Source organism: Poecilia mexicana, unplaced genomic scaffold, assembly GCF_051168715.1.
Source record: "Poecilia mexicana isolate PSO_F unplaced genomic scaffold, ASM5116871v1 scaffold_8, whole genome shotgun sequence".
Taxonomy (NCBI): Eukaryota; Metazoa; Chordata; class Actinopteri; order Cyprinodontiformes; family Poeciliidae; genus Poecilia; species Poecilia mexicana.
The window spans coordinates 19437575-19464684 of NW_028263377.1; the positions used below are offsets into that span (position 1 = coordinate 19437575).

The window sequence follows — 27110 nt, forward strand, 5'->3', positions numbered from 1 at the left end:
AGATACAAATGAGAGAAAATTAGAAAATGAAAACCTTTAAATCTAACAGTAAATTTCCCATTTTCTAACTGCCCTGACCCTCCTCACTTTTATTCATCATTTTTGAATATTTTGTTATATAGGACTGAGTAAGTTTGAATAATATTTTGTAATTCAAAGAAATTTCAGAGACACTGAAAGATTTTTATCTCACAGAAACCGTTGATCAGGATTACTCAGCCCGCCTCCCGTGGACCGTTTCAGGGGAGGTGCTGCTGGGTGTTTCCTCTGCTGCCTCTCAGACAAGTAGCTCTCGCGCTTAGCTGGTTAGTTAGTTGGTTATTGAAACAGCCAAAATGACTAGTCTTACTGCCAAGGACAAGGACACCGTCAAAGCCTTCTGGGGAAAGATTTCTCCCAAGGCAGCAGCCATTGGAGCAGATGCTCTTGTCAGGTAAATGAGACCTGAAACCTTTGAATTTCAACAACTTTTCTGTTTACAATTTTACCCACCCATTCTACTCTTCCACTCAGGATGCTGTCGGTTTACCCACAGACCAAGACCTACTTCTCCCACTGGAAGGACATGAGCCCCGGCTCTGCTCCAGTGAAGAAGCACGGAGCCACGGTGATGGCTGGAGTAGCTGACGCTGTGGCTAAAATCGACGACCTGACTGCAGGTCTGCTCAACCTGAGCGAGCTGCACGCCTTCAAGCTGAGAGTGGACCCGGCCAACTTTAAGGTGAGGATTCAGAGCTAAGAGTGTGGCTTGAGCCGTTCATTGGTCCTTTATTTTTCACTTAGACTTGCATGAAGTCTAAGTGTTGTCTCATCACTCGTTTTCCACAGATTCTTGCCCACAACATCCTTGTGGTTTTGGCCATCAGCTTCCCCAAAGACTTCACCCCCGAGGTCCACGTGGCCATGGATAAGTTCCTGGCTGCTGTGGCTCTGGCTCTGTCTGAGAAGTACAGATGAATGCCTGGAGAGGAGATCCAGACACCTGAATTCACCTTGTGTGATCAATAAATGCATGGCTGAAAAAGAAAAAACGCAAAATGTTGACTTCTGGTTCTTTACTGAAGATTTGTGTTCTGTTTTCGCAGAAAAGATGCAATTTTTAAGAAAAGAAAGGTTGCAATATCTTGGTCTTGTGTGAAAAGGGAATTGCTCTTGAACTTAAATCATGAATTAACTCTGATTAAATGCTTCTTGTGTTTCTTAACATAAAGTAGGCTAAAAGATCTCAAAAAGGAAGATCAAATAAGAACATATCAAGTACAACCTCCGTCATCTATCAGTTTGTGGAGGCATTATTAATAAACAGAAAATATGGAGCAGTGGGGACAATTTCCAAGAAAAAAAAAAAACAAAACAAAAAAAAAAGCATATTGGTGATCTTCAATATTTTGGGGGAAATATTTCTTAAAAGACAAAATATAAACTTTCTGTACAGTGCTCGTCTCATTACACTGATACAACCAGCGTTTAAAATGAAATCATAGATGTATTTCCATCTAAATTCTCTGGTGAGTTCTGGGTTAAAATTAACTTGTTCTTCATTCAGTGAAGTTACTCGGTAGATAGACCAGCCAGGAATTTTACTCAAGTAAGAACACTTCATAATTATCACTCAAGAAAAAGCAAAGTGCTCCTAAAAGTAACCTAATTTTCACAATATTATTAAAGTAAATGTAACTGAACCGCCGGGTTTAACTTGAAGATTTTAACCACTGTCGCTCTGGACTCGTCTTTTATGGCTTTTGATGCGTTAACTCTGTAGTTTGTTCCACGTGGTTTTCCAGCTATTTGCGATGCACATTCGAAGAATTTCATACTTTGTTCATATATTGGAAAAAAAAAAACAAAACAAAACGGTAGCTGCAATCAGAAGTTTTGCTTTTCTTCTCGTCTCCGCATTCCTGAGGCCATTTGGTACTTTGGCGCTCTCCAAGGTGCTGCTCCTCCTGTCGTTTGTTTACTGAAGTTCATCCAGCAACCAGAATAGCTCCACGGCTCACGGTGTTAAAATGACTATCAATGTAAAGTCTTTCAACTAGCTCATGTGTGTCTCGTTTTTTTTTTTTTTTTTTTTTTGTCTTGTTTTGTTTTGTTTTTCCACAGCCATGAAAAAGATTAAAAATATATTTATATTTTTATCCTACTCATCATGAAAATATTTGTTTGAACCACAGGAAGTAAAGCCTGCAAAATCTCTTTATAATGCGTGTAAAATGTTTTTTTTTTGTTTTTTTTTTTTGTTAATTATCATTATTTCCGTCATGTTTATTACTACCGCATCTACTCAAGCAGCAAGTTTAGACATGGAGCACTTCAACCAATTCATGTGTAGCATCAAGTCCAGTCCAGCGTCATTTTAATATTTCCAGCAGAGGGCGCCCTAGCACCATTCAACTAACAGGATTTTTGTTTCAACCCTTACGGCGTTCCAACCTGCACCGTCCCGTCTCTCGCCTAATGGCTCCTGGAAATAAGCACTAGCAAGGAAAAGTAGATTTAGATAACGAATGGAATGGATGTATTCTTATTTTTAATAAAAACAAAATCAGATAAGAGTAAAAAAAAAGTTTTAAAACAAAAGCATCAAATTAGACACAGCTTCATTGCTACTTGTTTACTATTCAATAGGTTCAAAATTTGAAAGACAGATTCTACTTGTTTCTTTTTTAAATGTAATCCCCTTTACCTTTGCTCCTTTACTTCTCTGTAAAGTACTTTCAATATCCCTTGCTCACAAATGACCAATATTGTGGTCGGGTCTTGTATTTGACCTGGTCACAAATACGGGTCAAATACATGACCTGTATAACTTTAAATCATAACTTTATGATTTTGCAATCACAAAGTTATATGATTGCAAAATCATATAACTTTAATTGAGTTAGACAAAAAAAAGTATTCAACAAAGCAGAAAATTTAAACAGTTTTGAAGAGTGAATAGGGGATTATATGACAATATTTTTGTCTAAACCACACACATACAGGCACCATGACCTATGTCCTCATTCAGTTTTAATTCAAAAAATGAAAAAATGATGGATCACCTGAAATGCAACTACATTTTTTGTCTGTATTTACTCTATATTTTTACACATAAACAAAGCAAAATCGTTATGTGTTCATTTTTAAGCTGCAAATGACAGAAAAACAACATTTATGTGTGTGCTTAGTTGGTACCTATCGTGTGGAGTAGCCTGTTTGTTTGTTTGTTTAAGGAGTCCCATCAGTCTCTACATTAGTAGAGACTCTTCAAAGCCTCACAGCCAGAGCCTGTACCAAACTAAATTAACTGAACACAGTTAAGAGGTCAGAGCAAACACCATCTACACAAATCTAAGAAGAATTGAACAATAAACAGTAGATTTTGACATACAGTAAGTCTGTCTGAAATACATCAAACAAAATTGAAAGTGTGCCACATGACATAATCGCACATTAATTAAATAATAAACTGAGACGCCAGCATGAAGGTGGGGATGTTTTTCTCTGGCAGGAGCTTAGAAATGGAAATAGAGGAAGACAGATTGGCTCTCACTTTTTTGTCCTGTGTAAACACAGTACATCTTTTTCTAGAATTATTGAAATTTTAGCACTTAAAGATCCAGGTTCATTTCTTCTGACTCTTCTTGTTAAGTAACTATTTGTTTGTGTCAGTGGTGTCCATACTTTTCACCATGGGGGTAGAAAATGTCATGAGCCACAAAATTGTAATTCTAATTTGCTTTAAATGAAAATTGAAGAAGATATTTGAATATATTATGAACATACTAAAAAGGGAAAAATATACAAACAGGATATGGTTCATACAGACTTTAGCTCACTGAGCTTAGCAAATTGGCACACCCAGTCTGTGCTTTAGTAAAAGGCTCTGAATGTTTGTATTCATATTTAATAAAGTAAAGGCATTAGCATCACCGATAAAAGAGCAATGCCTTGTGTTGTGCCTTACATCTTCAAAATATAAAAATTTTTCTGTATCCTGTTTTTTTTTAAAGGCCTCACATCAATAAAAAATGGCACTAACATCATTCAAATGTGTATCTGCATCAACCGCCTTTCTGGCAAACCAAAGGTTTTGTGAATTGTGATGGAGAAATTGTTTGGCATCTGCAGGCCCCCAAATTGGACACCACTAGAAATAAATGTTTGTTCAAAGATTAAGTTATTCTCAAAGTCTGAAAACTCCTCATGCAGCTGGAGTATTTATTTATTTATTTATTTATTTAATTTTTTTAATATTATTTATTTATTTTAATATTATTTTTGGATGAATAGAAAATTAAATTATTTAAAACGTCTGCCTTTCGCCGTCTCCAACAAAGTCTGTGCAGATACCTTGAACTCTGCAGCTGCAGACCCAACCAGTTTTACTATGACAAAAAAAAAATCACACAAATCGGAAAGAACAGAAGAAAACAAAAACTGAGAATTGAACATCCTCGGATGTATTTTTTTGTTTATTGAACGTGTCTCCACATGTTTTGAAAGAGTGTTGAGGATGTGGGATGGTGAAACTCTTTGTTTCACACAATCGGTGCGACTTTAGCGGTACTTCTCAGACAGAGCCAAGGCCACGTTCTGCAGGAACTTTTCCACGGAAAGGTGAACCTCAGGAGTGAAGTCAGCAGGGAAGTACATGGCCAAGACCACAACGATGCTGTGGCCCAGGATCTGAAGATTACACACACAAACAAAAAACAAACAAACAAACAAAAAACGATTAAATATAATTGAGCAGAAACTAAACGCGCACATGATCATGATAATGTGAGTAAATTCAGAAGAGGTTTGAAGTATACCTTGAAGTTGGCAGGATCCACCCGGAGTTTGAAGGCATGAAGCTCACTGAGGGCGGCCAGAGTGCCAGTTAGATCGTCGATGCCCTTGACAGCTTTTCCCAAGGCTCCCATGATGACGGCACCGTGCTTCTTCACTTTGGCGGACTGAGGGCTCAGATCTCCCCAGTGAGAGAAGTAGGTCTTAGTTTGTGGGTAGGCAACAAGCATCCTATAAGTATCACAGAAAAAGGATTAAAACAAACAGCAACGACATATTTTTTTAAGGGTTTTGTATAACTTGATGTTTACCTGCCCAGTGCTTCACCTCCCATTTCGGCGGCCTTCCCTTCGGCTTTGGCCCAGAGAGCCTTCACCGCGGCCTTGTCTTTGTCGGAAAGACTCATTGCTCCCTTTAGTTTCTCAGCAAGAAAATATGAAGATCAAAAGACCTGCTTTGATGAATTTGTCTCTGCGTCTTTATATCAAGCCTAAATGCACCACGCCTTAGAGTCAATCCATGCCAAAACTGTGATAACGAAACTGCCAAATAACCCGTTGCCAACTTGGCTCGATAAAAGCTACCACTCCTCAAATTTCACGAAATCCCTACGTAAATGCTGATTGGTTACAGGAATTACACCAAGGCGCTGCTCTGGATAACACTTCTATTTTTTTCTACTTATCTAACTGACTTCTTGAGCTAAATACACAAAATTCACTTAACACAATGTTAAAATCTTTGTACTTGTTTTCTTTCTTATTCAACAATATGCTTTTTTTTTTTTTTTTTGCAAGTAGAGCTTTTTGCAAAAAGAAAAAAAAAGGTAACTAGTATTAAATTATCAGACACTCCCGATTTTAAGTAAATTGAACTTGATTTTACAAACTGGTCATGAGACACCAGTCTGAAACGTGTTAACAAAAGAAAGTATTGACTATAAAGTCAGAAAATTCACATTGTCTACAGCTTAAGAATTTTTTTAGATCGATGACGCAACATTTATTGGCATTAATTGGTGCCAAATATGACGGACGTCATTTTATTGGCAAGTGCACCTCGTCCAATCACAGCCCGTCTTGTCTGGGGGACGGATCATTGGGCTGTGAATAAATGCAGGGCTCGTAAACATATTCAAACAGTCTTACACCTTTGATCACCAAACTCGTTTTTTTTTGCGAAGTCAGAGGAGACTTTCACACCGTCATCATGGTCGAGTGGACAGACGCCGAGCGCACCGCCATCTCCACCCTGTGGTCAAACATTGATGTGGGTGAAATTGGTCCCCAGGCCCTGTCCAGGTAACCCTGTGAACAAATTTCATTCCACGAAACGATGATCTCTTACATCCGGAGGATCGGGATTTTTCATTGTCACTTTTGTGTTTTCAGGCTTCTGGTCGTGTTCCCCTGGACCCAGAGGTACTTCCCCGGCTTCGGTGACCTTTCCACCCCTGCAGCCATCGCCGCAAATCCCAAAGTGGCTCAGCACGGAAAAACTGTGATGGGCGGCCTTGAAACTGCTGTGAAGAACATGGACAACATCAAGAACGCCTACGCCAAACTGAGCGTCATGCACTCCGAGAAGCTTCATGTGGATCCCGACAACTTCAGGGTATGTCATCCCTCACACCAAGACGCAATTACTTGTTTGTTTGTTTGTTTTTTTAATTCGTGTCAGTTTATTCATTCTTGTTGTATTCTGGCTTGTGACTGCAGGTCCTTGCTGAGTGCATCACTGTGGTCGTGGCCGCCAAGTTTGGACCCAGCGTCTTTACCGCTGGTTTCCAAGAGGCATGGCAGAAGTTCCTGGCCGTGGTGGTCTCCGCCCTGGGCAGACAGTACCACTAAGCGTCTGAAGTGGCCGACCACTGAAGAGATGCAGCGAGACATCAGTTTCTGAGCAATTAAACGCTGCCAAAAATACATCAATAAAAAAACTCAAATCATATGCAAATGTCTCTGTAATTATTCACCCCGTTTTTAAATAAGAAATCAAATGGAGAGCTGTATATATCTTTGGTTTCCATTTCAGTGAAATAAATAATGACCAGAAGGTCAAAAAATGTTGAATAAAGTGAATTCACTTTATTGCATCTGTAAATTACCCGAAATACCAGCGGGAGAAACAGAATTAAAACAATAAAACAATAATAGTAATTAAAAAACAAATCTGAATATCAAAAAGACTGCAAATTGCAACGCTAAAAATTCAGATTTTAACTTTACACCCATCTTTCTTCTCTTTAACTTGATCAAAAATAATTTGCTCATCGTCATCTTTTTAAAATGTAATTTAAAAATGAGATCTGACCAGTTATGGCTGAACATATTAGCCAAGCATAAAAACTCCTCTTCATAACATCGGCATATTTTTTTTTTATTTGGGCGTGGCTGGCCTGATTATAAAGATAATTAACGTATATGGTTTAATCTGCTGCGAGCAGCTGGTGAAAACTTGCTTCAACCATCAGAGACGGACAGAGGAGAAAATTTATGCTTGAAAACATTTCAGTGTTGGTGTCAGGTCATCCATAATGCCCTCCAATCTTTCGCCAGACTGACAGTTTATTTATTGCATGGCGTCATGGTGAAATGGACGGAAGAGGAGCGCCGCATCATCAGAGGAGTTTGGGAAAAAGTTGATATTGATGAGATCGGAGAAGAGCTTTGGGCAAGGTAGAATTAGATTTTAGTTCAAACTGAGGCTTAGCAAGTCTTGTTTGGGTACTATTTTAAAGCTAAATATACATTTTTTTCCCCCTGTAAGGCCCAACTTAGTGTGATGATGTAAAATCGCCCTCGAATAGAAAAGATTATTGTTTTGGTTGAGAGGAAGTTGAGCTGACCTTTTTGCATGTTGGTTCACCTGCATGGTATATTTCAGCACCCGTCGCTGTCCGTCTACTGTTGACTCTTGTTTTTGAAAATGACTTCCAAGTTGAGGATATTATTAGATATTCTTATAAATGTTAGTTTGTATGTCCGGAGTAGCTTTCTGCTTTCTGTGACGGTTTACCCATTTGTGTAAATCGAAAAAATTGTGCAAGATATCTCATGACCGGCATCGTATTTCTCACATCGACAGAGCTTTGATTGTTTACCCCTGGATCGATCGGTATTTCGGCTCCTTTGGCGACATCTTCACCACTACAGCAATTTTAAAAAACCCCAAATTGGCCGCCCTGGGAAAGGTCGTGCTATCGGCTCTGGACACAGCCGTCAAGAACATGGACAACTTCAAAGCGATGTACGCTCCTCTGAGCAGGCAGCACTACGAGAAGATCAAAGTGGATCCGGATAACTTCAGAGTAAGCTACTATCCTGACGTTCAAGCCACAAATAGCTCATGTAAGGAAAGCCGTTTGAGAATTTATTAGATATAAAGGATGATTCGCCGGTTTTTTTGTTGTTGTTTTTTTTGTGAAGTTTGAGATCAACTTGGCTCAGTAGTCCACTTGTAAGTAAATTAAATACAAAATTCAACCAGTGACAAGTGACACCAAAGGTACAAGTAGGGGTGTCTGTTCTAGTGACTCATCACTCGGCTATTGTTCCCGAAATTTATGATGTCTGATGGGGTTTTTTTTTGTTGTTTTTGTCCCCCCCAACCCCCCACCCCCCGCAGCTTTTGGCCGAATGCATCACAATTACCATCGCCTGCAAACTCAGAGCTGAGCTGAACCCTCAGGTCCAGGCCACCTGGCAGAAGTTTCTGTCTGCTGTGGTGGAGGCTATGAACAGTCAGTACAAATAAAAAAATAAAAAAAGGCAGACCCAATCAAGCATGGAGAAAAAATTGCCATTGCATAAAAGTCGCTTTTTCAAAAGCATTCATGTGCTTGTCAACATGTGGGAAAACAGAGCAAGTGCTTGGAGATTTGCAGAAGCTGTGTGCCCATGGTAGAGTCGTGTGTGTAAGTTGAATTTTTGCGACCCCTGGAGGCAATAAAGTATATAACAGACTACTATGAAATCAGTGTTGATTTTTTATGATTTTTTATGTAATTTTGCGTCCTAAAAACATTACTCAGGTAATAACTAAGTAAATTATTCAGGATTAGTCCCAGCAATAACCATATGAAATGTTAAGGATTTACCCAAAAGTATTTATGTTTGATATTTCATGTTACATTGAATGTTTTTTTGTTTTTTTCCTTTTCTCTCTTTGATCAGTCTAGGCTTAAAGAGCTGTTAAACATGTTTTAAGTCTTAGTTTTACTTTATGCCAGCAGAAAAAAATAGTTTTTTGTGTGTGTGTGTGTGTGTGTGTGTGTGTGTGTGTGTGTGTGTGTGTGTGTGTGTGTGTGTGTGTGTGTGTGTGTGTGTGTGTGTGTGTGTGTGTGTGTGAAAATGCAACAGTGAGTTGGTGACAACCATAGGTCGTATAGGAAAGGACAGTATAGGAAAAAACAAAAATAACTAACTAACATAAATGAACAAAGGTGTTTGTAATTACTCTTAGTCTCTTAAATCTTTACATTTGTAACTTTTTATGGTTGTTACAAGTCTATTTAAGCTTCTAAGTGAAAAACTTCTCATGACAGGAGAAGTTTTTCACTTAGAAAAAAAATCAGCTATCAAATTTCTAAATGTTTTTATGTTCATTTGCTTTCCACAAGAGGGCGCTAAAACGCCGTTGCAGAATTTTAAAAGCGTCTCAGACTGAGTTTTGAATAAACATGTTTGCTCCAAAAATGGCTTCCATAGTAAAATATCTGTTGCCATGGCGTTTTAAAAAATTTCTTATATTGATATATTTAAATAAATTTATTTTAATATTCACTGGCTATAGACTGCAATTTCTAAACATAAAAATTAGTACGGAAACAATAATAATAATTTGAACTAAGTTAAATTAAATAAAGTTAATTAACTTTATTTAATTTAACTTAGTTCAAATTTTGACTTATATGGATGATAACTATTAAAAAAAGGTGAGAAAATAACGTATGACCTCCAAATATCACTATCTATTTTGATATCAACCATTTATTGTTGTTTTGTTATAATACATAATTGTAATAATAATAATAATAATTACTACTACTATTAATACTACTACTACTAATAAAGATAATTATAATAATAACTTTTATTTTTACAATTACTACTACTACTACTAATATTATTAGTAGTAGTATTTTTAAATTAAGGAAGTTCCACATAAGACAAACTGGGGAATAAGACAAAGTGGCTGTAGAAGCTAGACATTGTGAAATATCATCAACAAAAAGCAGAAAATCATACTGTGCCTGTATACATTAGACAGCCTGAGATTGATAAAAAAAAAAAAAAAAAAAAAAACTTGATGTAATTAAATGAAACAGGCAGGAAGTGAAATGTTTAACTGAAGCTTGAACAGCAGTCAGTGAGGCCGCTTTGGTAAACCACTATCTGTCCCCTTCCTGCGGCTCCGCCCCTTTAAAATTCAGATAAGCGAAGAAGCATACTCGGTGGCAACTTTTACCACATCAGAAAATATATTGCAACCCACTGATAACCAGGAACGAATTAAAAAATGGTCAAGATTTTAAATCAGTACCGCGGGACTGTCCTTGATAAGAGACTATTTATCATCTAACAATTATGAACCAAATCCCATTAATATGTCCACGCTCTCTGGTTTTGTATGTTTGGGTTTTCTGTTGTCATTAGTTTATTTTGACCTCATAAAAATATATTTATGACCCTTCAAACTAGATTACAGAGCTTGTGACAACTATGATTTTTTTTTTTTTTTTTAGTTTTGTGTGTTTTCCAAAGTACTAAAAACCGTGTGCATTTAAAGTCAACAAAATGTATGAAAGGCACACTTAACTAAAAGATGATGCAATTCTAAAACAATCATTTAGCTTGTTTAAATTTTCAACTTGATCACAGTGACGAAAAAAAGAAGTACTGTTTCACATTTAATGAGAAGTTTAAAGTGAAGCCTGTGTATTTTGTAGAGGTCACAGTGGGCTGCTCCTTACTCAGAGCCCATCTATCGATTTTGTTTACAGCTTATCTCATCTAAGCTGCAACACTTTGCTCGGAAGGCGTCCAATCAGAGATATCTCGGAGGTGTCCCTGCCTTGCCCAAGCCCTGTTTGTTTCCTATAAAAACACCCGCCACTTGCCGCTGATCGCGGCATTCAACCCAAACAATCAACCAAGAAGATGAGTCTCACTGCCAAGGACAAGGAAACAGTCAAAGCCTTCTGGGCTAAAGTGGCTCCCAAGGCTGAAGACATTGGCCAGGATGCTCTGTCCAGGTAATAAAGACCTCCATGTCGCTGATGTTACCTGAACTGTATTTTTCTGGGTTTATTTATACACTCACATTCTTTTAGGATGCTGGCGGTTTACCCACAGACCAAGACCTACTTCTCCCACTGGAAGGACATGAGTCCCGGCTCTGCTCCAGTGAAGAAGCACGGAGCCACAGTGATGGGTGGAGTAGCTGACGCTGTGGCCAAAATCGACGACCTGACTGCAGGTCTCCTGAGCCTGAGCGAGCTGCATGCCTTCACTCTGAGAGTGGACCCTGCCAACTTTAAGGTACAACTAGTGATCAACAGTCGGGACTGTAAAGACACCCTGCAAGCCACGTCGATGGATTTAACTTAGCAACTTTGGAATAAAAAGATTAAGTTCCTGATATATTAAATTGTAGATTGATTTTTTTTAAAGGTGACCACAGTGGTGTTTTAAGACTCCACTGCTACTTACATTTGTGGGTCCAGTAAAATAGGAAAATAATTTACATGAACAAAAGTCATGTAAATTATTACATTTTCATGCCAAAGTTTAGTTTAACTGCAGTTTTCTCGATTTTTTTTATTTTTCATGATGCTCTATAATGATCAATACGGAACATATTCGTTTATTTTAAAATGAAAACCAGAATAGTTACTATTTTTTTATACTAAACTTATAGTACTGTATTTCAAGATAGACTCCATATCTGACTCTGTTATTTTTTCTTTTTAATATTGATAGCATAAATACTTTAATTTAATTTAATATATGTTGTGCTTTTTAAGATTTATCGTTAGTTTTTTATGGCATATGTATGTAGGAATGTAAAATATTCCTTCTCTCTATTTCTTTATGTTTTGCGTTCTTTGTTTCTTTATCTTTTTCTTCCTTTCTTTCTTACTTTTTTTTCCTTTTTGCAAAACAAAATTGCAATTATTTTAATCATCTTTTCACAGATTCTGGCACACAACATCCTTGTGGTCTTCGCCATCAAGTTTCCCTCCGACTTCACCCCAGAGGTCCATGTGGCTGTGGACAAGTTCTTGGCTGCTCTGGCCCGTGCCCTCTCCGAGAAATACAGATAAACTGGATACCTGGAGAAGATAAAAGACATGATACTACAGCTCCTAACAGTCTGAATATGAATAAAAGACCAAAAGCATTGAAAGTGTCATTTATTTCTGGGTTTTGTGTGACTTTGTGTGTCTCAGTATATCTCTAGTTTCCTTGCTGGAGCTTAAGTTCTTGTAAGTACATCTACATACCTTTTTTTTTTTTTTTTTTCAATCAGACAGATGATACACATGGGGTATTCTAAACCAGAGGTTCCCAAATCTTTCTGTCTCCAACCTAAACAAAATAACTCTAATAATGCTCTTTGATAATTATCTCTATAATTCATTTGATCATTTTGGAAGTTTCGTGACCACATTTTTAAGAAGAAACATTAGCCATCCTTCAAAACAGTTTTTGAAGTTTGGAGATTATTCCACGGCCTCCTGCTTGGCAGAGACAAACAAGAGTGATGTATCTCACTTTGTGGTGTTTATATTTTGATGTAGAGTGAAAAACTGATGGAGGAGCCTTAATCAGCCAGTACAACTGGTATTGATAAGACTTTTTCTGCAGATCTGCACCAAGTTTACGTGCATTTCAGGAAAGATTTCTGGCCGTGGCTTCTTTACTGAAAGATTCAGTGTCCTTTAAGTTTCTTTTTTGTACTTAAACCTATAAAAATGTGCTTTTTGAATAAAGGCCCCCATGCTCATTTGATATTTCTTCCGTTTCCCAGTAATTGCTTACATGATCAGCAGGGGAGGATCTAAGTTGTGTTAATGTAGTTCAAATGTTAAAAGCCATCATAAGAAAATGCTCACTTGAATTGTTTGCAATTAAATTGTATACAAATTATTTCCAATTGCAATTTGAGTCAAAAACCAACAGACATTTACAACAGTGCTGATATTTTACTAGTGAGGGCCAACGCTTAAGGGGAAAAAATGAACTCTTCTTTGCTTCTCTCTGAGTTAATGTTGAAGATGAATGTTATTTTCTTTGATGAAATATCTTACTCAGTGTGCCCATAAAATTAAACCACATTTTCTTGAAATCTAATTCTTTGGGTGACGTAAGTATTCAGAGCTGACTTTTTATTAACAGTCAGACTGACCTAAAGTAAGCAAAGGCCCTGATCATGATACTTTTCACTTAGATATTTTGCTGTCTGTCTTACTAAGTAGGCCACCTCTTAATGGCACTAGTGACTTGTGAGCTTGGTTTGTTCAGAGAATAACCAAATCCCAAGAAAAAAAAAAAAAAAAAAATTATAGCAAAATCTAGACTTATTTCATTTGACTGAGGTCAAACTGTTGTGTTCACAGCCAAACAGACTTTAAAAAGAAACTGGAAGAAGAGTTAAAAGGAAATAAACAATATAAAAAAAAAACAACTAAGAAAGAAGTGGCAACAATTTATCCAGTAGTTAATATAAACGAACCTATATTATTATAATTATTCTTTTAAAAAAAACAAAGAAAATGTTGCATCCAAAAATCTGAATAACCAGAAAACCTAAAAATAAGTCTAATTTATGTTCAGGAGTCCTAATAAATGTTTTTTTTCTTCTTCTGTCCTTTCAACAGCAGTGCAGCGGAAATATAAAGATGCTCTGCTGATAGTGAATTTACAAATAATCCTGTTTGTCATTGTCATATTTTGTCATTTTGTGTTTTAAAAGCATTGAAATTCAGATTAAAAATTCACTCACTTGGTTTGAAGTCAAATTTGTATTCAGGTTCAGTGATATTGTCTCAATTTTAGTGCTTCTCTATCTTTGGTAATCCCATAATTTGTTATTATTTTATTATTATTTGTTTGTTTGTTTTACACCACTAAAAATATTCAGCTTTGTTTAGAACAAAGCAAACAGGTTTTGACTGACAAGAACTTAGTTTTTATTTCGATACTATAATGCAGGTCAAATACCTTTTTTTTGTTCTAATTTTTTATTTGTTTTTCAGTTCCTAAAAGAAACCAAGCATTGATGTTTAGGTTTATTGAGGAATTATTTCCAGCTTCTTCTTCTTTTTTTTTTTTTTTTTTTGTAATTTTACTAATCAACATAAACGTTTAATCTCTTTTCATCAACTTAAATAAGTCTAACTGATTGGGATTTATCCATGCAGACAAAGTCAGACAAGTCTATATTTTAATTTTAATGAGTGAAGATCATAGAGCAGTCTTTTTGAGGAATGTTAGCTTAATCAAATATAAGTTACCCAGTTTTATATTAATTATCATTTAAATAATGAAGCAATTTATTCAACATCAAAATATTAGCGTAGGATTTTCCAGTATTTCTTCATGACCTGACATCTTATTTAGATTTCATTTACATACTAAATAAATAAGAAAGTTATAAACATGGTAATGAGGAATAAAGACAGAGATAACAAAAGAATCTGTTAAATGTGCTCATTTATTTAACAAATCATTCATAGCCTCCTCCTTCAAAAAAATCCTGCCCGAGGCTCTCTAGTAGTACTGCTTCCTCAGAGAGGCCACCACCACAGCCAGGAACTTCTGGAAAGCTCCCTGAACCTCAGGGGTGAAGGCTGCCCCCAACTGACCGGCTACAACAATGGTCAGGCAGTCTCCCAGGAGCTGCAACAGAACACAGCATGGGTCAGAAAGCAGCAACGATATTAATACCCGTGGTGCAAAGACAAAAAGAAAAAAGACAAAAAGACAAAAAGCTTTACGTTGAAGTTGTCGGGGTCCACTTGCAGTTTCTCAGAGTGCAGCACGCTCAGGTCCTTGTATGTGGTCTTAATGTCGTCCATGTTCTTCAGAGCTTTCTCCAGACCTGCCATGATGACCTTCCCGTGAGCCGCCACTTTGGGGTTTGATGTTATGGCCGCGGCGTTGTAGAGGTTTCCAAAGCTGCCAAAGTACCTCTGAGTCCAGGGGTAGACAATCAGACACCTGAAGAGGCAATAAGAATTAAACCACAAATGAATACATTCATTTGTACTCAAATGAATGTATTCATTTGTGAATACATTCACAAATGAAAATTTATTTAAAGAAAATGTATTTATTTTTTTATTTATGTATTTTACCTGGAAAAAGCTGCACGGCCAACCACATCATAATCGATCTTGGAGAAGATGTCCTGGATGGCGGCACGCTCAAAGTCTGACCATTTGACCATTTTGGAGTTTTTGTTTGCTGGCTCCCTTTGTCCAGTGTGAGTCCACAGGCCCAGGAGATCCAACTTATAGACAGCCACGTTCTGCTCCTCCCAGAATTATCAGATGGGTGGAGCTGAGCAGAGAGCTGATGAAATATTGATTTATTGATCTTCTGAAATTACACAGATTAAATAAACAGTGGGGCAAATTCTGCTTGATATTTAACTTTATCTATATGTTATTTGTAAAAGCCTCATTGTTTCTGAGAGTGAAGCTCTGCAACATGTTAACAATGTAATAAAGACTAAATTAATCAAGCTGGTAGTGAGCAGATTCAACCCTATAGTCTGCTGAGAATGTTGCAAATTAAGTTCAGAGTAAAACCTTTTTGTTATTTTCATGAACTTGATAGATTAAGCCCCATTTTGGGTTACTTACTTTTAAAGAATACATTTTTCTGATTTCTCTAAGCTTGACTAGAATAATAGGACTTATTTTCACTCATATTTGTGAAGGATTACATTATTTGATTCTCTTAAATTCAAACCAGAGAGCTATTTTGTCTCTCTGGGCGTCTTCACTATTGAGATTGAAACGTTTTTCCTGCCCTGCTGTTTGAATCTGATAAAGAGATCAGGTGGAGGGAAAAGACCAAATCGAAGAGGATACAGTTTTCCTTCCACACGCAGCAAAAGAAATGCAAATAATTTAAGACCCACAACTGCTTTCAATGAAAGAAAATGCCAATTTTATGGAAATAATTATGCTTTAATTTCCCTGTGAAATAAATAATTAGAGCATTGCATTAGTGGTTTCTAAAGTTTTTGTCAACATCATCACCAAAATATATCTATATAGACCAGCTTTTTATAAGAAGGAGGTGCGGAAATCCTGATAGAGTCAAAATGTAGAAAGGGTTTTGCACATTTATCTATTGGTAAAACAAAGGAGTCCCATTTGCAAATTATTTAAGGCTCAATTGAAAACAAATAAGCAAATTAATGTAACGTATTCTCTACAAAACAATAAAATAAAATTTAGCCGCTGTTTCTTTAAAAAATATTTTTTTAATTTGGCTGATTTTAACAAAGATCTGAGTGCCCAAAGGTCTGCTGAGAGTCATTAGATAGATGTGGCCCTTTTTACTATGAAATTATAGAGATGGCAAGAAGAGTTGTTATTAAAAGACGAATTGTAGGAAGATCCAAATAAGCATCAACTACCAGTGATTGTGGGCAGAGTTTGTTTAATTTTGGAATAGTAGTCGGGGACACACACGTCAGCCTGAGGGCCACAAATGGCCCAGAGTCACACTTTGTTCTACATCATCCCCATACTTCTATTTTACACTATCTAATCCCCCCCTCCCCTCCCCACCAACTTGACATTCTAATAAATAAATTTAACCTTTCAATTTCATTTCCTTTAATAACAATGATGTTAACAACACACTTATAACATACATTTGACATTCTATTTTTATAGATTTATATTTGCTGCTGATTGAACAATGAAACATGTTCAGTCAGGTGAACATCTCTGCATAAGTAAGCTAAATAGCACATACTTTTATTTATTTCTATTCACAGATATTCTTCTTAAAAAGCTGCAACAAAGGCGAACCGTTACGATTCGTTATCACTGCCTCGTCACTCTTACGTCAACGTGCGACAAAACGGATTTTTGTCTCTATCTAGCTTGGGAGAAGTCAAACACAGATATCTCCTAGGTGTGTCCATTTCCATGCGTCATCTACAAAACCGCTCACAGTCCTGCAGGAAGTTCAGACTAAAATAAAATAAAATAAAATAAAAAAACAAGCAAAAATTATTAACTACAAAGATGAGCCTCACAGCTAAGGACAAGGAAACCGCCAGAACCTTCTGGGCCAAAATATCAGCCAGTGCTGGAGACATCGGCACAGATGCTATTTCCAGGTTAAAAACATGCATTTCAAAGTTTTGTCTAAAGATTAAAAGTTCTTTTTCAATTTTTTTAGGATGCTGGCGGTTTACCCACAGACCTACTTCTCCCACTGGAAGGACCTGAGTCCCGGCTCTGCTCCGGTGAAGAAGCATGGAGCCACAGTGATGGCTGGAGATGCTGACACTGTGGCTAAAATCGACGACCTGAGAGCAGGTCTGCTCAGCCTCAGAGAGCTGCACACCTCCGCTCTGAGAGTGAGCCCTGCCAACTTTAAGGTACAGCATGTTCTACTTCAGCAGAGCTCTTGAAGCATATTTTTGATCGGCCATGTTCATGTACGTTGCAGCTGCACTAACATTTATCTGCTCTCTCCAGGTCCTCTCCCACAACATCCTTGTGGTTTTGGCCACCATGTTCCCCAGAGACTTCACCCCTGAGGCCCATGTGGACATGGACAAGTTCCTGTCTGCTGTGGCTCTGGCTCTGTCCGAGAAGTACAGATGAACTTCACACTGGAGCAAAAAGGCTGAACGGAAGACATGCTGCCTTTATGTTCTCTGTCCTTCAGTTTGAATAAAGTAATTAATACAATTTTAAGTGGTTGTTTTAATTAATCTGTCTTTTTCAAGTCACATATGAGTTTCACTTTAGCCTCATGTCAACTTAGAAGTTAACAAATCTGTCTGCACCTTCACGATGTGTGTAAATCACTCAGAAACTCAACAAAAACCCCAAAAATCATTCCTTTTTACTTGAGTAAAAGTATCTGTATAATTACTCTGAGAATAAGTAACTTTGAAGTTACAATACTCTGAAAACTGTTTCTATCTTTCTTTTCTTTTTTTCATTGTCTAGAAGTTATTATTAAATGACCTGGAAAGAGTTTTACTCCAAAAATCTTCTTTATTCCTCCTAAAAGTATTTTTAGGAATTAAAAGTAAACTTCAAAACCCAGTGAGCACTCTCTTAATGAAATATGACTTTAAGTTAACTTCATATTCTGGTTTTGAGATATTTTCCCCAAATTTTTTTCATTCAAATTTGTCTTTGTGACCTTTTTGGTAGATTTCTAACCAGATCGTCTCTTTACAATGTTTTTATTCAGCTGAAATTTTATCTGCATCTTGTTTAATAATGAAATTTATGTTTTTGGTTTAATGTTAGCATCTTATTTTAACACTGATTGCAATCATTTATATCCAAATCAGCAGTTCATAGTCATATTTAATAAAAACAAAAAGGGGGGGGGGTAATGTCTTACATGACTTCTTTTCACCATGTTTTTTTTTTGTTTTTTTTGCATTTTATATCTTGAGATTGTGCTTCTGTAAGTAGCATTTACCAACATTTTATTCTTCTCTATGAAATAGGTGATGGCCAAGTCATTTCATTTTGTTTTAGAGCATTTCAAATGCAAAAGGCAACATTCTGATTTCATCCAACATCCACTACCTCAGCTAATTACAGTAAGGAAGCCATAACAACAAACTGAACTACGTCTAATAGTAAAAAAGATGCTTGATGACTTCCAGTGTTTTCTCAGTTTGAAGCTAGATGGAGCCTAAATGACTGATTTCTTTCATGGAACAGGAAAAGACTGGAATACAAACACTAAATGTGAACACAACACAATTAACAGAGATAATGAAAATAAATCCAATTTATTTTTGTTACAACCAAGTTCCATATTGAGTAAATATACATTTACTGTTGACTGGAATGTTTGAAAACAGTGTTAGGTTGTTTTTTTTTTTCCTGATCAACACACCTGATAAGTGATATTGATATTGCATATTTGGACTATACAGAGTTAATTTTATTGACCACAAATGAATCCTTCTAATTTTCAGAAGCCAGAGTATTTTTTTAATGTTATTATTACACATTATTTCCCCACACAAAGTTAATTACAATATTAAAGGAAATAGTTATTCTGTTCAATTTAGATTTGCCTACTCGGTTCATGACCAGGGATTTTTCAAGAACGTTTTATGACCGCAGTGAATACATTTGCCAAACTGTGTCCACTGAAAGTTTTTGCATGTGAACCTAAATAGCTGGTGAGCTTCTGTCCTTTCTGTCTTTAGACTTTTAGATTTTTTTTTCACCATAGATTTGACATGTAATATCCAAGTGTAAACCCTATTATTTTACCAAATTTGACTGAATGTCAGAAATATAAAAAAAATAAAAAAAATTAATAGGTTCATTAGAATGCATTATTTTCCAAATCACTTTTTAGTTATTGTATGAAGATACTGCACAGCTCAGTCATGGAAACATATGACTACATCTGTTAGACTTTCCGTCACATAAACCATATTTTGAAGTCTTTGTAAAAAAAAAAAAAAAAAATTCCCTATCGGAAATAACACAAAGAACAACAGACAATTTAACTCAGAATTTGTACTTATTTCTTTATTTTATTAAGGTTGAAAACAGACAAAAACAAGGTGTCCACGTTGTCCGTCGCTTCCTGCTTTATTAGCTGTTCATCTGTACTTCTCGGACAGCGCACGGGCCACGGCAGCCAGGAACTTGTCCATGGCCACATGGACCTCAGGAGTGAAGTCAGTGGGGAACATGATGGCCAAAACCACAAGGATGTTGTGGGAGAGAATCTGAGGAGAAAAACCAACTGTAAAAATCGTGCTTTTTGTGTGAAGTTTGAAGCGCAGTGAACAAACTTCTCTTTACCTTAAAGTTGGCAGGGTCCACTCTCAGAGTGAAGGCATGCAGCTCGCTCAGGCTCAGGAGACCTGCAGTCAGGTCGTCGATTTTGGCCACAGCTTCAGCTACTCCACCCATCACCGTGGCTCCGTGCTTCTTCACTGGAGCAGAGCCGGGACTCATGTCCTTCCAGTGGGAGAAGTAGGTCTTGGTCTGTGGGTAAACCGCCAGCATCCTGTACAAAACAAACACTTTGAACACATGCAATATATGTAGCTGCTGCTTCTTCTTTCAGAGCCATGTTTACCTGGACAGAGCATCTGCGCCGATGGCCTCGCCACTGGAAGAGATCTTGGCCCAGAAGGCCTTCACTGTTGCCTTGTCCTTCGCAGAGAGACTCATCTTGTCTGACAGTTAAGTTCGAATGTGGAGTTTCAGCGTGAGAACAGGAGGTTTTATAGACGGAAGAGGACAGGGACACACCCTGGTCACCTCTGAGATTATCTGCACCCAGAGTTGTTCCAGCCAAGATACGAGATAAGGACAAAACCGAACTGTAACGGTCACTCCGAGGACCCAGGCAAGAATCAAACACCACAAGTTACAAATGGGTGACTACACAAGTAAAAAGAAAATTGGCCTGGAGATAATGGAAGTTAAATTTATCAACATAAAGAATGCAGTTTTATATAACTTTTATTCTTATGAGTTGTTCACAAAGAGTATTAGCAAAAAAAAAAAACAAATAATTAAGATATTTAAGAATATGTCTACATATACTTTATAAATTTGCTCTGTTAGATGTCAGCTAATTATTTATTTTATTGATTATTCCTCCATAAATGGAAAGAGTGAAATGTCTCTAAACAAGGCAATAAAATGTGGGCAATAAAATCTGCAAATAATGAATATTTGCAGATTGTATATACATATTCATTACCCTGTCTAGGCACAGTTAGATCTGGGCTTCCAGAGCTTTATGACCAGATTCTTTGCTACATTTTTTTTTAAGTACTCAAACTCAGTTGCATTCCCCTTGATCTGACATTCCTATTTCTAATAACTGCACAGTATATTTTATGTTATAATATTATTACTAGTATTACATTATTGTTGGTTGTTCATCTTGTTTTTCATTATTTAAAAACTCAGCTTGGCTGAGCAACCCCATGTTTCAAGATCATGACAATGCCTCTATAATGACTTTTATTTATTTTCTATTTGTCTCTCAAACCAACACTTGTTTAATCTGATCATGAATTCATTTGTTTAATTATTTGTTTTTGATATTCTTTCATTAACTTGCCTATTTAATTATCTTTTTTATGAATTGCTCTTAATTATACTGGGTAACAAATGCCTTGAAACGTGCAATAACTGCATGCAAATTCAAGCAGATTGTGTGATGCAGTGAAATTACTACAGAAAATTGCATGGCAGAATTGTTTAATCCCCATTAGAAACAGATCAGAGGCAATTAAAGTTAGTTAGTTACCCTGAAACAATGACTGATCTTGTCCTCAGTCCCAGATCTTGCTTCATTGATAAAACAGTGTTTGTTCAGTCATAAAATAATTGTAATGATCAAAGACCTTTTCTTGATCATTGTGCACTATTTGCTTCATTTGGTGTTTTCCCATCAGTTCTAAAAATCGATGTATCAAGACGCTAAGATGTGAGCTCCCCTCAAACTCCACCCGTCTGATAACAGTGGGAGGAGCACAGCTGGACGTATATAAGTTGGATCTCCTGGGCCTGCTGACCCACACCAGACAAAAGGGAGCGAGCAAACAAAAACTTCAAAATGGTCAAATGGTCAGACTTCGAGCGTGCCGCCATCCAGGACATCTTCTCCAAGATCAATTATGATGTCGTTGGTTCTGCAGCTTTATCCAGGTGAGACTTTGCTGCATCTTCATGTTTCTGAATAAAAAAAAGGGGGAAAAATATCTGCAAATATTTCAAATGTTTGTCTCTTCAGGTGTCTGATTGTCTACCCCTGGACTCAGAGGTACTTTGGCAGCTTTGGAAACCTCTACAACGCCGCGGCCATAACAACAAACCCCAAAGTGGCGGCTCACGGGAAGGTCATCATGGCAGGTCTGGAGAAAGCTCTGAAGAACATGGACGACATTAAGACCACATACAAGGACCTGAGCGTACTGCACTCTGAGAAACTGCAAGTGGACCCCGACAACTTCAACGTAAAGCTGTTTTCTTTTTGTCTTTGCACCACGGGTATTAATATCGTTGCTGCTTTCTGACCCATGCTGTGTTCTGTTGCAGCTCCTGGGAGACTGCCTGACCATTGTTGTAGCCGGTCAGTTGGGGGCAGCCTTCACCCCTGAGGTTCAGGGAGCTTTCCAGAAGTTCCTGGCCGTGGTGGTGGCCTCTCTGAGGAAGCAGTACCACTAGAGCCTTGTGTCTTACAAAACTGAATGATTAAATAAAAGTCATTTTTAAGAAAAAAAAAACACCTGTCTCTTTCCATTTATTTCTCATCGCACAAAAGCACAAATGTCTATCATTTTTGACTGACAGTAAACTTTATCCTAATTTAAGGTATTCGAACAACCTAAAGGTCTTAAAGAATTGCCACATACAAATGAAAGTATCTAAAGAGAATCCATCCAAGAAAAGCAGTGTGATCTTTCTCTGTTCCCAGGTGTGGGAGAAAAATTCAAATTGTCAACATTTCATTCTGTAAATGTTTCATTCTTTGGGCTGGTCTGCTAACGCAGACTGTGCACAACTCTTGGGAATATTAACTAAAAGCCAAAGATAGCTTAAACTGCAGGACCGTTGGAGATCATGATAAGTTTTCACACATTCAGATTTGTCTTTCCATCTTGAATAACTACTGTTTTTGACTACAATGTAAACTTACAAAAAGCTCTGAATATATTTAAAAAGAAAAGACGTGTATTTTACACTGAATTACTTTCACATGTAATGCCACACTTAGTAAAAATCTTATCCAATCTAACTGGATGATAAGTTCAACTCAAGTGTGGATATATGAAGTTAAGTTTTTATTTGTTTTATTTATTTTAAACACGTTCCAGACTGTGTAACAAAAATATTTTATTATGTCCAAGTTTGCCTGTTCTCTAGATCAGACTCATTTTTTTATCACCTAGAAAAAAACTCCCCATTACAGTCATAATTATCCTCAGTCTTCACATTGCACACTGCAAGAGCACAACATAATTGACTTTTAGAAAGAGTTTAGTAACTTAGTTTGGTAACACTTTACTTGAAGGGGGGTGAATAAGACTGACATGACACTGTCATAAACACATGTCATGAACATGAATAAGCCTTCATGAATATTTATGACTGTTGTCATAAAGCGTCATTCGGTAAATTATGACACTTTTAATACAAAGTTGACATTATTCAAAATGTCTTTGTGGTGACAACTTGACATTAACCAAGAAATCATTACTGATATAAATTTGTTATAAAAGTATTACTGATTGCACTTTAAAGATTAGGTAACTTTATGTTATTAAAGGTAAAGTTTAAACATGATTTATTGGTTAATGTCAAGTTGTCATAACAAAGACATTTTGAATAATGTCAACTTTGTATTAAAAGTGTCATAATTTACCGAATGACGCTTTATGACAACAGTCATAAATATTCATGAAGGCTTATTCATGTTCATGACAGGTGTTATGTCATGTTCATGAAAGTGTCATGACAGTCTTATTCACCCCCTTCAAATAAAGTGTTACCCTTAGTTCTATTAAACTGTTTTGATTAACTAGCTCTCTTTTTTTCTTAACTTTATTTATCCTTTACGTTTATTCTGACTGATTTGCTTTGGATCGACAAGAGTACTTCTAAAGACAAGTTCAGTTTAATAATCAATATTGAAGGAGATGTCCTGGATGATGGTATGCTCAATGTCTGTACATTTAATCATTTTGTTGCATTATTTATTTATTTTGTGGTATTTAGATTTGCTCCTTTTGTCCAGTGTGTCTCCTCTCCTCCCATAGTTATCAGATAAGTGGAGTTTGACAGGGTGTCGAATAACAGTTGATTTATGGACCCTGACGTTGGGGCAAGAAGTGCACATTTTAGGTTGTCTCTGCAGCTTGAACTTCATCTATCTGTGCCGCTACTTGTAATGCGCTGCCTATGGACACTTGATGCTTTTGGAAAATATAGTTCAAAGATTTAGTTTCTTTTATTTGTCTAACAGTTTCCGGATTTTCTATCTTGTTGCATATTTTAATTTTAAAGCTCTGACCACATTGTATTTCATTAAACCAATGTATTATCTACTTATTAGAAGCTTATTTTTTCCAGTGGCTTTGCATCAGAAATGAAATTCATAGTCATGTTAGTAAATTTTAACATTTAAGTTAAAATATCTTTTATAGGTTGCAGACTGAATCAAAGACATGTTTGTTCATTAGATATATATGTATGCATCATGTCCATATAAAACAAGTACATTCATAACACAAAGAGAAGAAGAAAAGAGTAAAAGAAAACCAAGCATTTAAAAGACAAAGTAACTCAAACAACTTCAGTGTAACAACACCTTGTACTGTTTTTCTAGTTCCTCAAAGCCATTCCAGGTGTGAATGTTGTTGCTGTCTTAAGTTTTTTGGGGGGAAAAAAATACACCTTTGGATTCACAATATTTTCAAATTAGACATGCACAACTAGGTTTTAGCTGCATATATATATATATATATATATATATATATATATATATATATATATATATATATATATATATATATATATATATATATATATATATATATAAAATAACTAAAAAATTCCCTCCTTCTCACCCTCCGCGGGTGGGAACATCTGCACAGATGTTCCTGTACACTATGCCCGCCACTTGGTTATGTCGTTCCATGTACGCTTTCCCTGCCAGCATCTTGCACCCTGCTTTTATGTGCTGGACTGTCTCAGGGGCCTCCTTGCACAGTTTACATCTTGTCTGGTGTGGTAGATCTGAGCCTCTATTGCTCTGGTGTTTATGTCACACAGTGGAAATTTGTTTTTTACTTTTTAAGTGTGGTTTTTATTGAGTGTTTTTGCTGCATGTTTGGTTTTTTATTCACTGTGGACTCCGAGAACTAATAGCTGATTCCAGTCACCTGCGCGGGGTGGGCGTGCCCGTAGGCAGCGTACCTGGAACCTGCAAGACGCTGGCAGTGGCTCTTAAAAGGCAGAGGACTTTGTGTTGAGAAGAAAAGAAAAAGGGGAATCCAGGAAGGTTCGTGACGGAGGACTGTGACCCCGAACGAGCCAGTGGTTGACAGCAGAGGATACAATCAGTGGGAACGACGCGTCGGACCGTCAGCGGGCAGAGGGGGAACTCTGCCCTGGTCAGTAAGTAACGTTTCCACTGATTGTCCTCTGGGACCCTCGCTGGGACAAATAAAACATCCGCTGTTCAGCGATCGCTCTTCTGGCCAGGTGTTTTTGTCCTAACAGGACGCCAGCGGGCGGCGCTTTACGCGGAGCAACTAGAGTGGGCTGGAACGACCACAGGAGGCGGTGGCGCTGGGGCCGTGACTGCAGGCTGGACGGAGCGCAGGATTCGCCGTCCTCATTGGATTTTGTGGATGTTGGCCCTCTTGGACGATTTTAGTTTGTTCTGATTTGGACATTTTAATATTTTTATTGTTTTTTGCAAACAAGAAAACGGAGCATTTTATTCCGTTGGGGAATAAAAAAAGAGCTAACTAACTGAATTGTCCTCCCTTGGTGTTGTGTTACTGTTTTCCTCCTTGTTGTCTGAGAACCCGGGGCTATCAGCTGACGTTAAGCTGGGCTCTGACATTTATATATACATATATATATATATATATATATATATATATGTATATGTATATGTGTACCACCAGTTCTCGACTTTATTTAGTTTAAATTTACATTGTTTGTTCTGCAACTTGACATAATTCATAATTACTATTTTACTCTTTTGTGTGAAGATCAGGAAACCATTGCTTTTAGAAGTGAGATGCAAAAGACAACAAAGAAAAAGACACAGGTTTTGTGGACATTTATTGTATCTTTAATTTATTCAGCCAACCTTTTGAATTCAAAGGTGTTGTTGAATTTCTCTTTTGGATGACATGCAGTTTTTTTGTGCAGTCGATCCCCCCTCCGAGAGGCTGGATCTTAGCGGTATTTCTCAGACAGGGCCAAGGCCAGGTTCTGCAGGAACTTGTCAACGGAGACATGGACCTCGGGGGTAAAGTCAGCAGGGTAGTACATGGCCAGCACCAGGATGATGTTGTGAGCGAGGATCTATTGCAAGAGAAACAAACAACGCGTTAAAGGGGGCATGTTACGATTGTCCATGAAGCTTTTTAAATGTTGACGTTGCTTTAACTTTTAACTTAACAACTTTTACCCACCCTGAAGTTAGCAGGGTCCACTCTGAGCTTGAAGGCATGCAGCTCGCTGAGTTTGGCCAGGGCACCTTGCAGGTCATCGATCTTTGCAATGGCATCCCCAATAGCTCCCATGATGGTGGCACCATGCTTCTTCACCTGTGCAGACTCTGGGCTCAGATCAGACCAGTGTGAAAAGTAGGTCTTGGTTTGCGGGTATGAGGTCAGCATCCTAGAAAATACACATGAGATTAAGTTAATCCAGATTAAAGAATAAAACATTTAACCATTCATGGTTGAAAAATAAAACAAAAACGACAATAAGAGAGAAAACCCACCTGCCGAGGGCCTCGCCTCCCATCTCGGCAGCTTTAGGGGCCACTTTGTCCCAGAAAGCCTTCACCACGGTCTTGTCCTTTCCAGAGAGACTCATTTCTGCCTTTTTAGTTTCCAAGTTGAAAGAAAAGAAACTCTGCTATGAAATTGCTGGTAGTGGCGACTTATAACTGTCTTTGTTTTATATCAAGCCAGAATGCACCACGCCCTCTGTCAAATGTAGACCCCTCCTCTTTGGCAGAAATTACCAGAAGTTTCTATAATTCTTGAGATAAAAGATAACCACTCCCTGTCTTTGACCAAATGTCTGTCAATGTTTTATTTCATTTAAAAAAAGTGTATTTTGAATTTTAATTTTTCAAATTCACATCCAAGGAAAAATACAAGTCCACATAGATGAAATGTTGCATATTACAAGGACAACTCCAATAGATAATTTGAATGTATTCCAAAGACATTTAGAGAAGCAATTGAAGAAACGTAAGACAGGCACAACTGCATTTAATGAATTGGTTTCATTCATTGGAGAAAAAAAGAAACAAACACATTTGACATTCAACCATGTTAAATGTATTTGATCAACACCAGGA

The 27110-nt window shown here is 37.2% G+C and overlaps 10 protein-coding genes across 11 annotated transcripts; 6 read left to right on the top strand and 4 right to left on the bottom strand.

Annotated features, from left to right (window-relative positions):
* Positions 1–329: 329 nt before the first annotated feature.
* LOC106907628 (hemoglobin embryonic subunit alpha-like) lies at positions 330–1038 on the top strand. The gene is made up of 3 exons (XM_014973432.2): positions 330–433; positions 514–721; positions 829–1038. The coding sequence occupies exons 1-3, from the start codon at positions 336–338 to the stop codon at positions 955–957; spliced, it is 435 nt and encodes a 144-aa protein (XP_014828918.1). The 5' UTR covers positions 330–335; the 3' UTR covers positions 958–1038.
* A 3385-nt stretch (positions 1039–4423) lies between these two features.
* On the bottom strand, positions 4424–5247 carry LOC106907638 (hemoglobin subunit alpha-B-like). The gene is made up of 3 exons (XM_014973445.2): positions 5088–5247; positions 4800–5007; positions 4424–4671 (listed from the first exon to the last, which is right to left on the bottom strand). The coding sequence occupies exons 1-3, from the start codon at positions 5180–5182 to the stop codon at positions 4543–4545; spliced, it is 432 nt and encodes a 143-aa protein (XP_014828931.2). The 5' UTR covers positions 5183–5247; the 3' UTR covers positions 4424–4542.
* A 653-nt stretch (positions 5248–5900) lies between these two features.
* LOC106907631 (hemoglobin subunit beta-A-like) lies at positions 5901–6726 on the top strand. Its single transcript, XM_014973437.2, has 3 exons — positions 5901–6077; positions 6168–6390; positions 6495–6726. Exons 1-3 carry the CDS (start codon positions 5986–5988, stop codon positions 6624–6626), a joined length of 447 nt encoding a protein of 148 aa, XP_014828923.1. The 5' UTR covers positions 5901–5985; the 3' UTR covers positions 6627–6726.
* Positions 6727–7216: 490 nt separating this feature from the next.
* LOC106907633 (hemoglobin subunit beta-1-like) lies at positions 7217–8751 on the top strand. 2 transcript variants are annotated; one of them, XM_014973441.2, is made up of 3 exons: positions 7217–7454; positions 7864–8126; positions 8404–8751. In XM_014973441.2, exons 1-3 carry the CDS (start codon positions 7363–7365, stop codon positions 8451–8453), a joined length of 405 nt encoding a protein of 134 aa, XP_014828927.2. In that variant the 5' UTR covers positions 7217–7362; the 3' UTR covers positions 8454–8751. The 2 variants fall into 2 exon arrangements, with proteins under 2 accessions (XP_014828927.2, XP_014828926.2); XM_014973440.2 differs by having other exon boundaries at positions 7220–7454; positions 7864–8086.
* Positions 8752–9711: 960 nt separating this feature from the next.
* Positions 9712–12180, top strand: LOC106907639 (hemoglobin subunit alpha-1). The gene is made up of 3 exons (XM_014973446.2): positions 9712–11032; positions 11111–11318; positions 11975–12180. The coding sequence occupies exons 1-3, from the start codon at positions 10938–10940 to the stop codon at positions 12101–12103; spliced, it is 432 nt and encodes a 143-aa protein (XP_014828932.2). The 5' UTR covers positions 9712–10937; the 3' UTR covers positions 12104–12180.
* Positions 12181–14478: 2298 nt separating this feature from the next.
* On the bottom strand, positions 14479–15270 carry LOC106907635 (hemoglobin subunit beta-like). The gene is made up of 3 exons (XM_014973443.2): positions 15140–15270; positions 14780–15002; positions 14479–14681 (listed from the first exon to the last, which is right to left on the bottom strand). The coding sequence occupies exons 1-3, from the start codon at positions 15229–15231 to the stop codon at positions 14553–14555; spliced, it is 444 nt and encodes a 147-aa protein (XP_014828929.2). The 5' UTR covers positions 15232–15270; the 3' UTR covers positions 14479–14552.
* A 1448-nt stretch (positions 15271–16718) lies between these two features.
* On the top strand, positions 16719–17734 carry LOC106907641 (hemoglobin subunit alpha-1-like). Its single transcript, XM_088007642.1, has 3 exons — positions 16719–17148; positions 17211–17412; positions 17513–17734. The coding sequence occupies exons 1-3, from the start codon at positions 17054–17056 to the stop codon at positions 17639–17641; spliced, it is 426 nt and encodes a 141-aa protein (XP_087863768.1). The 5' UTR covers positions 16719–17053; the 3' UTR covers positions 17642–17734.
* A 1143-nt stretch (positions 17735–18877) lies between these two features.
* On the bottom strand, positions 18878–21152 carry LOC106907640 (hemoglobin embryonic subunit alpha). Its single transcript, XM_014973448.2, has 3 exons — positions 20115–21152; positions 19835–20042; positions 18878–19758 (listed from the first exon to the last, which is right to left on the bottom strand). Exons 1-3 carry the CDS (start codon positions 20207–20209, stop codon positions 19630–19632), a joined length of 432 nt encoding a protein of 143 aa, XP_014828934.2. The 5' UTR covers positions 20210–21152; the 3' UTR covers positions 18878–19629.
* A 400-nt stretch (positions 21153–21552) lies between these two features.
* On the top strand, positions 21553–22281 carry LOC106907634 (hemoglobin subunit beta-like). The gene is made up of 3 exons (XM_014973442.2): positions 21553–21703; positions 21789–22011; positions 22094–22281. Exons 1-3 carry the CDS (start codon positions 21612–21614, stop codon positions 22220–22222), a joined length of 444 nt encoding a protein of 147 aa, XP_014828928.2. The 5' UTR covers positions 21553–21611; the 3' UTR covers positions 22223–22281.
* Positions 22282–25839: 3558 nt separating this feature from the next.
* Positions 25840–26686, bottom strand: LOC106907637 (hemoglobin subunit alpha-A). Its single transcript, XM_014973444.2, has 3 exons — positions 26523–26686; positions 26209–26416; positions 25840–26098 (listed from the first exon to the last, which is right to left on the bottom strand). Exons 1-3 carry the CDS (start codon positions 26615–26617, stop codon positions 25970–25972), a joined length of 432 nt encoding a protein of 143 aa, XP_014828930.2. The 5' UTR covers positions 26618–26686; the 3' UTR covers positions 25840–25969.
* Between the last annotated feature and the right edge of the window lie 424 nt (positions 26687–27110).

What these genes read in the sequence shown, in the direction of transcription:
- LOC106907640 (XM_014973448.2), bottom strand. Translation starts at nt 20,209, where the DNA reads ATGAGTCTCTCTGCGAAGGACAAGGCAACAGTGAAGGCCTTCTGGGCC. An exon ending in GGCGCAGATGCTCTGTCCAG is followed by an intron (nt 20,043 to 20,114) that starts GTAAACATGGCT and finishes TGTTTTGTACAG; the next exon opens with GATGCTGGCGGTTTACCCAC. An exon ending in TGGACCCTGCCAACTTTAAG is followed by an intron (nt 19,759 to 19,834) that starts GTAAAGAGAAGT and finishes TTTTCTCCTCAG; the next exon opens with ATTCTCTCCCACAACATCCT.
- LOC106907628 (XM_014973432.2), top strand. Translation starts at nt 336, where the DNA reads ATGACTAGTCTTACTGCCAAGGACAAGGACACCGTCAAAGCCTTCTGG. An exon ending in GGAGCAGATGCTCTTGTCAG is followed by an intron (nt 434 to 513) that starts GTAAATGAGACC and finishes TCTTCCACTCAG; the next exon opens with GATGCTGTCGGTTTACCCAC. An exon ending in TGGACCCGGCCAACTTTAAG is followed by an intron (nt 722 to 828) that starts GTGAGGATTCAG and finishes CGTTTTCCACAG; the next exon opens with ATTCTTGCCCACAACATCCT.
- LOC106907631 (XM_014973437.2), top strand. Translation starts at nt 5,986, where the DNA reads ATGGTCGAGTGGACAGACGCCGAGCGCACCGCCATCTCCACCCTGTGG. An exon ending in GGTCCCCAGGCCCTGTCCAG is followed by an intron (nt 6,078 to 6,167) that starts GTAACCCTGTGA and finishes TTGTGTTTTCAG; the next exon opens with GCTTCTGGTCGTGTTCCCCT. An exon ending in TGGATCCCGACAACTTCAGG is followed by an intron (nt 6,391 to 6,494) that starts GTATGTCATCCC and finishes TTGTGACTGCAG; the next exon opens with GTCCTTGCTGAGTGCATCAC.
- LOC106907635 (XM_014973443.2), bottom strand. Translation starts at nt 15,231, where the DNA reads ATGGTCAAATGGTCAGACTTTGAGCGTGCCGCCATCCAGGACATCTTC. An exon ending in GGCCGTGCAGCTTTTTCCAG is followed by an intron (nt 15,003 to 15,139) that starts GTAAAATACATA and finishes TTGCCTCTTCAG; the next exon opens with GTGTCTGATTGTCTACCCCT. An exon ending in TGGACCCCGACAACTTCAAC is followed by an intron (nt 14,682 to 14,779) that starts GTAAAGCTTTTT and finishes GTTCTGTTGCAG; the next exon opens with CTCCTGGGAGACTGCCTGAC.
- LOC106907633 (XM_014973440.2), top strand. Translation starts at nt 7,363, where the DNA reads ATGGTGAAATGGACGGAAGAGGAGCGCCGCATCATCAGAGGAGTTTGG. An exon ending in GGAGAAGAGCTTTGGGCAAG is followed by an intron (nt 7,455 to 7,863) that starts GTAGAATTAGAT and finishes TCACATCGACAG; the next exon opens with AGCTTTGATTGTTTACCCCT. An exon ending in TGGATCCGGATAACTTCAGA is followed by an intron (nt 8,087 to 8,403) that starts GTAAGCTACTAT and finishes CACCCCCCGCAG; the next exon opens with CTTTTGGCCGAATGCATCAC.
- LOC106907639 (XM_014973446.2), top strand. Translation starts at nt 10,938, where the DNA reads ATGAGTCTCACTGCCAAGGACAAGGAAACAGTCAAAGCCTTCTGGGCT. An exon ending in GGCCAGGATGCTCTGTCCAG is followed by an intron (nt 11,033 to 11,110) that starts GTAATAAAGACC and finishes ACATTCTTTTAG; the next exon opens with GATGCTGGCGGTTTACCCAC. An exon ending in TGGACCCTGCCAACTTTAAG is followed by an intron (nt 11,319 to 11,974) that starts GTACAACTAGTG and finishes ATCTTTTCACAG; the next exon opens with ATTCTGGCACACAACATCCT.
- LOC106907637 (XM_014973444.2), bottom strand. Translation starts at nt 26,617, where the DNA reads ATGAGTCTCTCTGGAAAGGACAAGACCGTGGTGAAGGCTTTCTGGGAC. An exon ending in GGAGGCGAGGCCCTCGGCAG is followed by an intron (nt 26,417 to 26,522) that starts GTGGGTTTTCTC and finishes TGTATTTTCTAG; the next exon opens with GATGCTGACCTCATACCCGC. An exon ending in TGGACCCTGCTAACTTCAGG is followed by an intron (nt 26,099 to 26,208) that starts GTGGGTAAAAGT and finishes CTCTTGCAATAG; the next exon opens with ATCCTCGCTCACAACATCAT.
- LOC106907634 (XM_014973442.2), top strand. Translation starts at nt 21,612, where the DNA reads ATGGTCAAATGGTCAGACTTCGAGCGTGCCGCCATCCAGGACATCTTC. An exon ending in GGTTCTGCAGCTTTATCCAG is followed by an intron (nt 21,704 to 21,788) that starts GTGAGACTTTGC and finishes TTGTCTCTTCAG; the next exon opens with GTGTCTGATTGTCTACCCCT. An exon ending in TGGACCCCGACAACTTCAAC is followed by an intron (nt 22,012 to 22,093) that starts GTAAAGCTGTTT and finishes GTTCTGTTGCAG; the next exon opens with CTCCTGGGAGACTGCCTGAC.
- LOC106907641 (XM_088007642.1), top strand. Translation starts at nt 17,054, where the DNA reads ATGAGCCTCACAGCTAAGGACAAGGAAACCGCCAGAACCTTCTGGGCC. An exon ending in GGCACAGATGCTATTTCCAG is followed by an intron (nt 17,149 to 17,210) that starts GTTAAAAACATG and finishes CAATTTTTTTAG; the next exon opens with GATGCTGGCGGTTTACCCAC. An exon ending in TGAGCCCTGCCAACTTTAAG is followed by an intron (nt 17,413 to 17,512) that starts GTACAGCATGTT and finishes TGCTCTCTCCAG; the next exon opens with GTCCTCTCCCACAACATCCT.
- LOC106907638 (XM_014973445.2), bottom strand. Translation starts at nt 5,182, where the DNA reads ATGAGTCTTTCCGACAAAGACAAGGCCGCGGTGAAGGCTCTCTGGGCC. An exon ending in GGAGGTGAAGCACTGGGCAG is followed by an intron (nt 5,008 to 5,087) that starts GTAAACATCAAG and finishes TGATACTTATAG; the next exon opens with GATGCTTGTTGCCTACCCAC. An exon ending in TGGATCCTGCCAACTTCAAG is followed by an intron (nt 4,672 to 4,799) that starts GTATACTTCAAA and finishes TGTAATCTTCAG; the next exon opens with ATCCTGGGCCACAGCATCGT.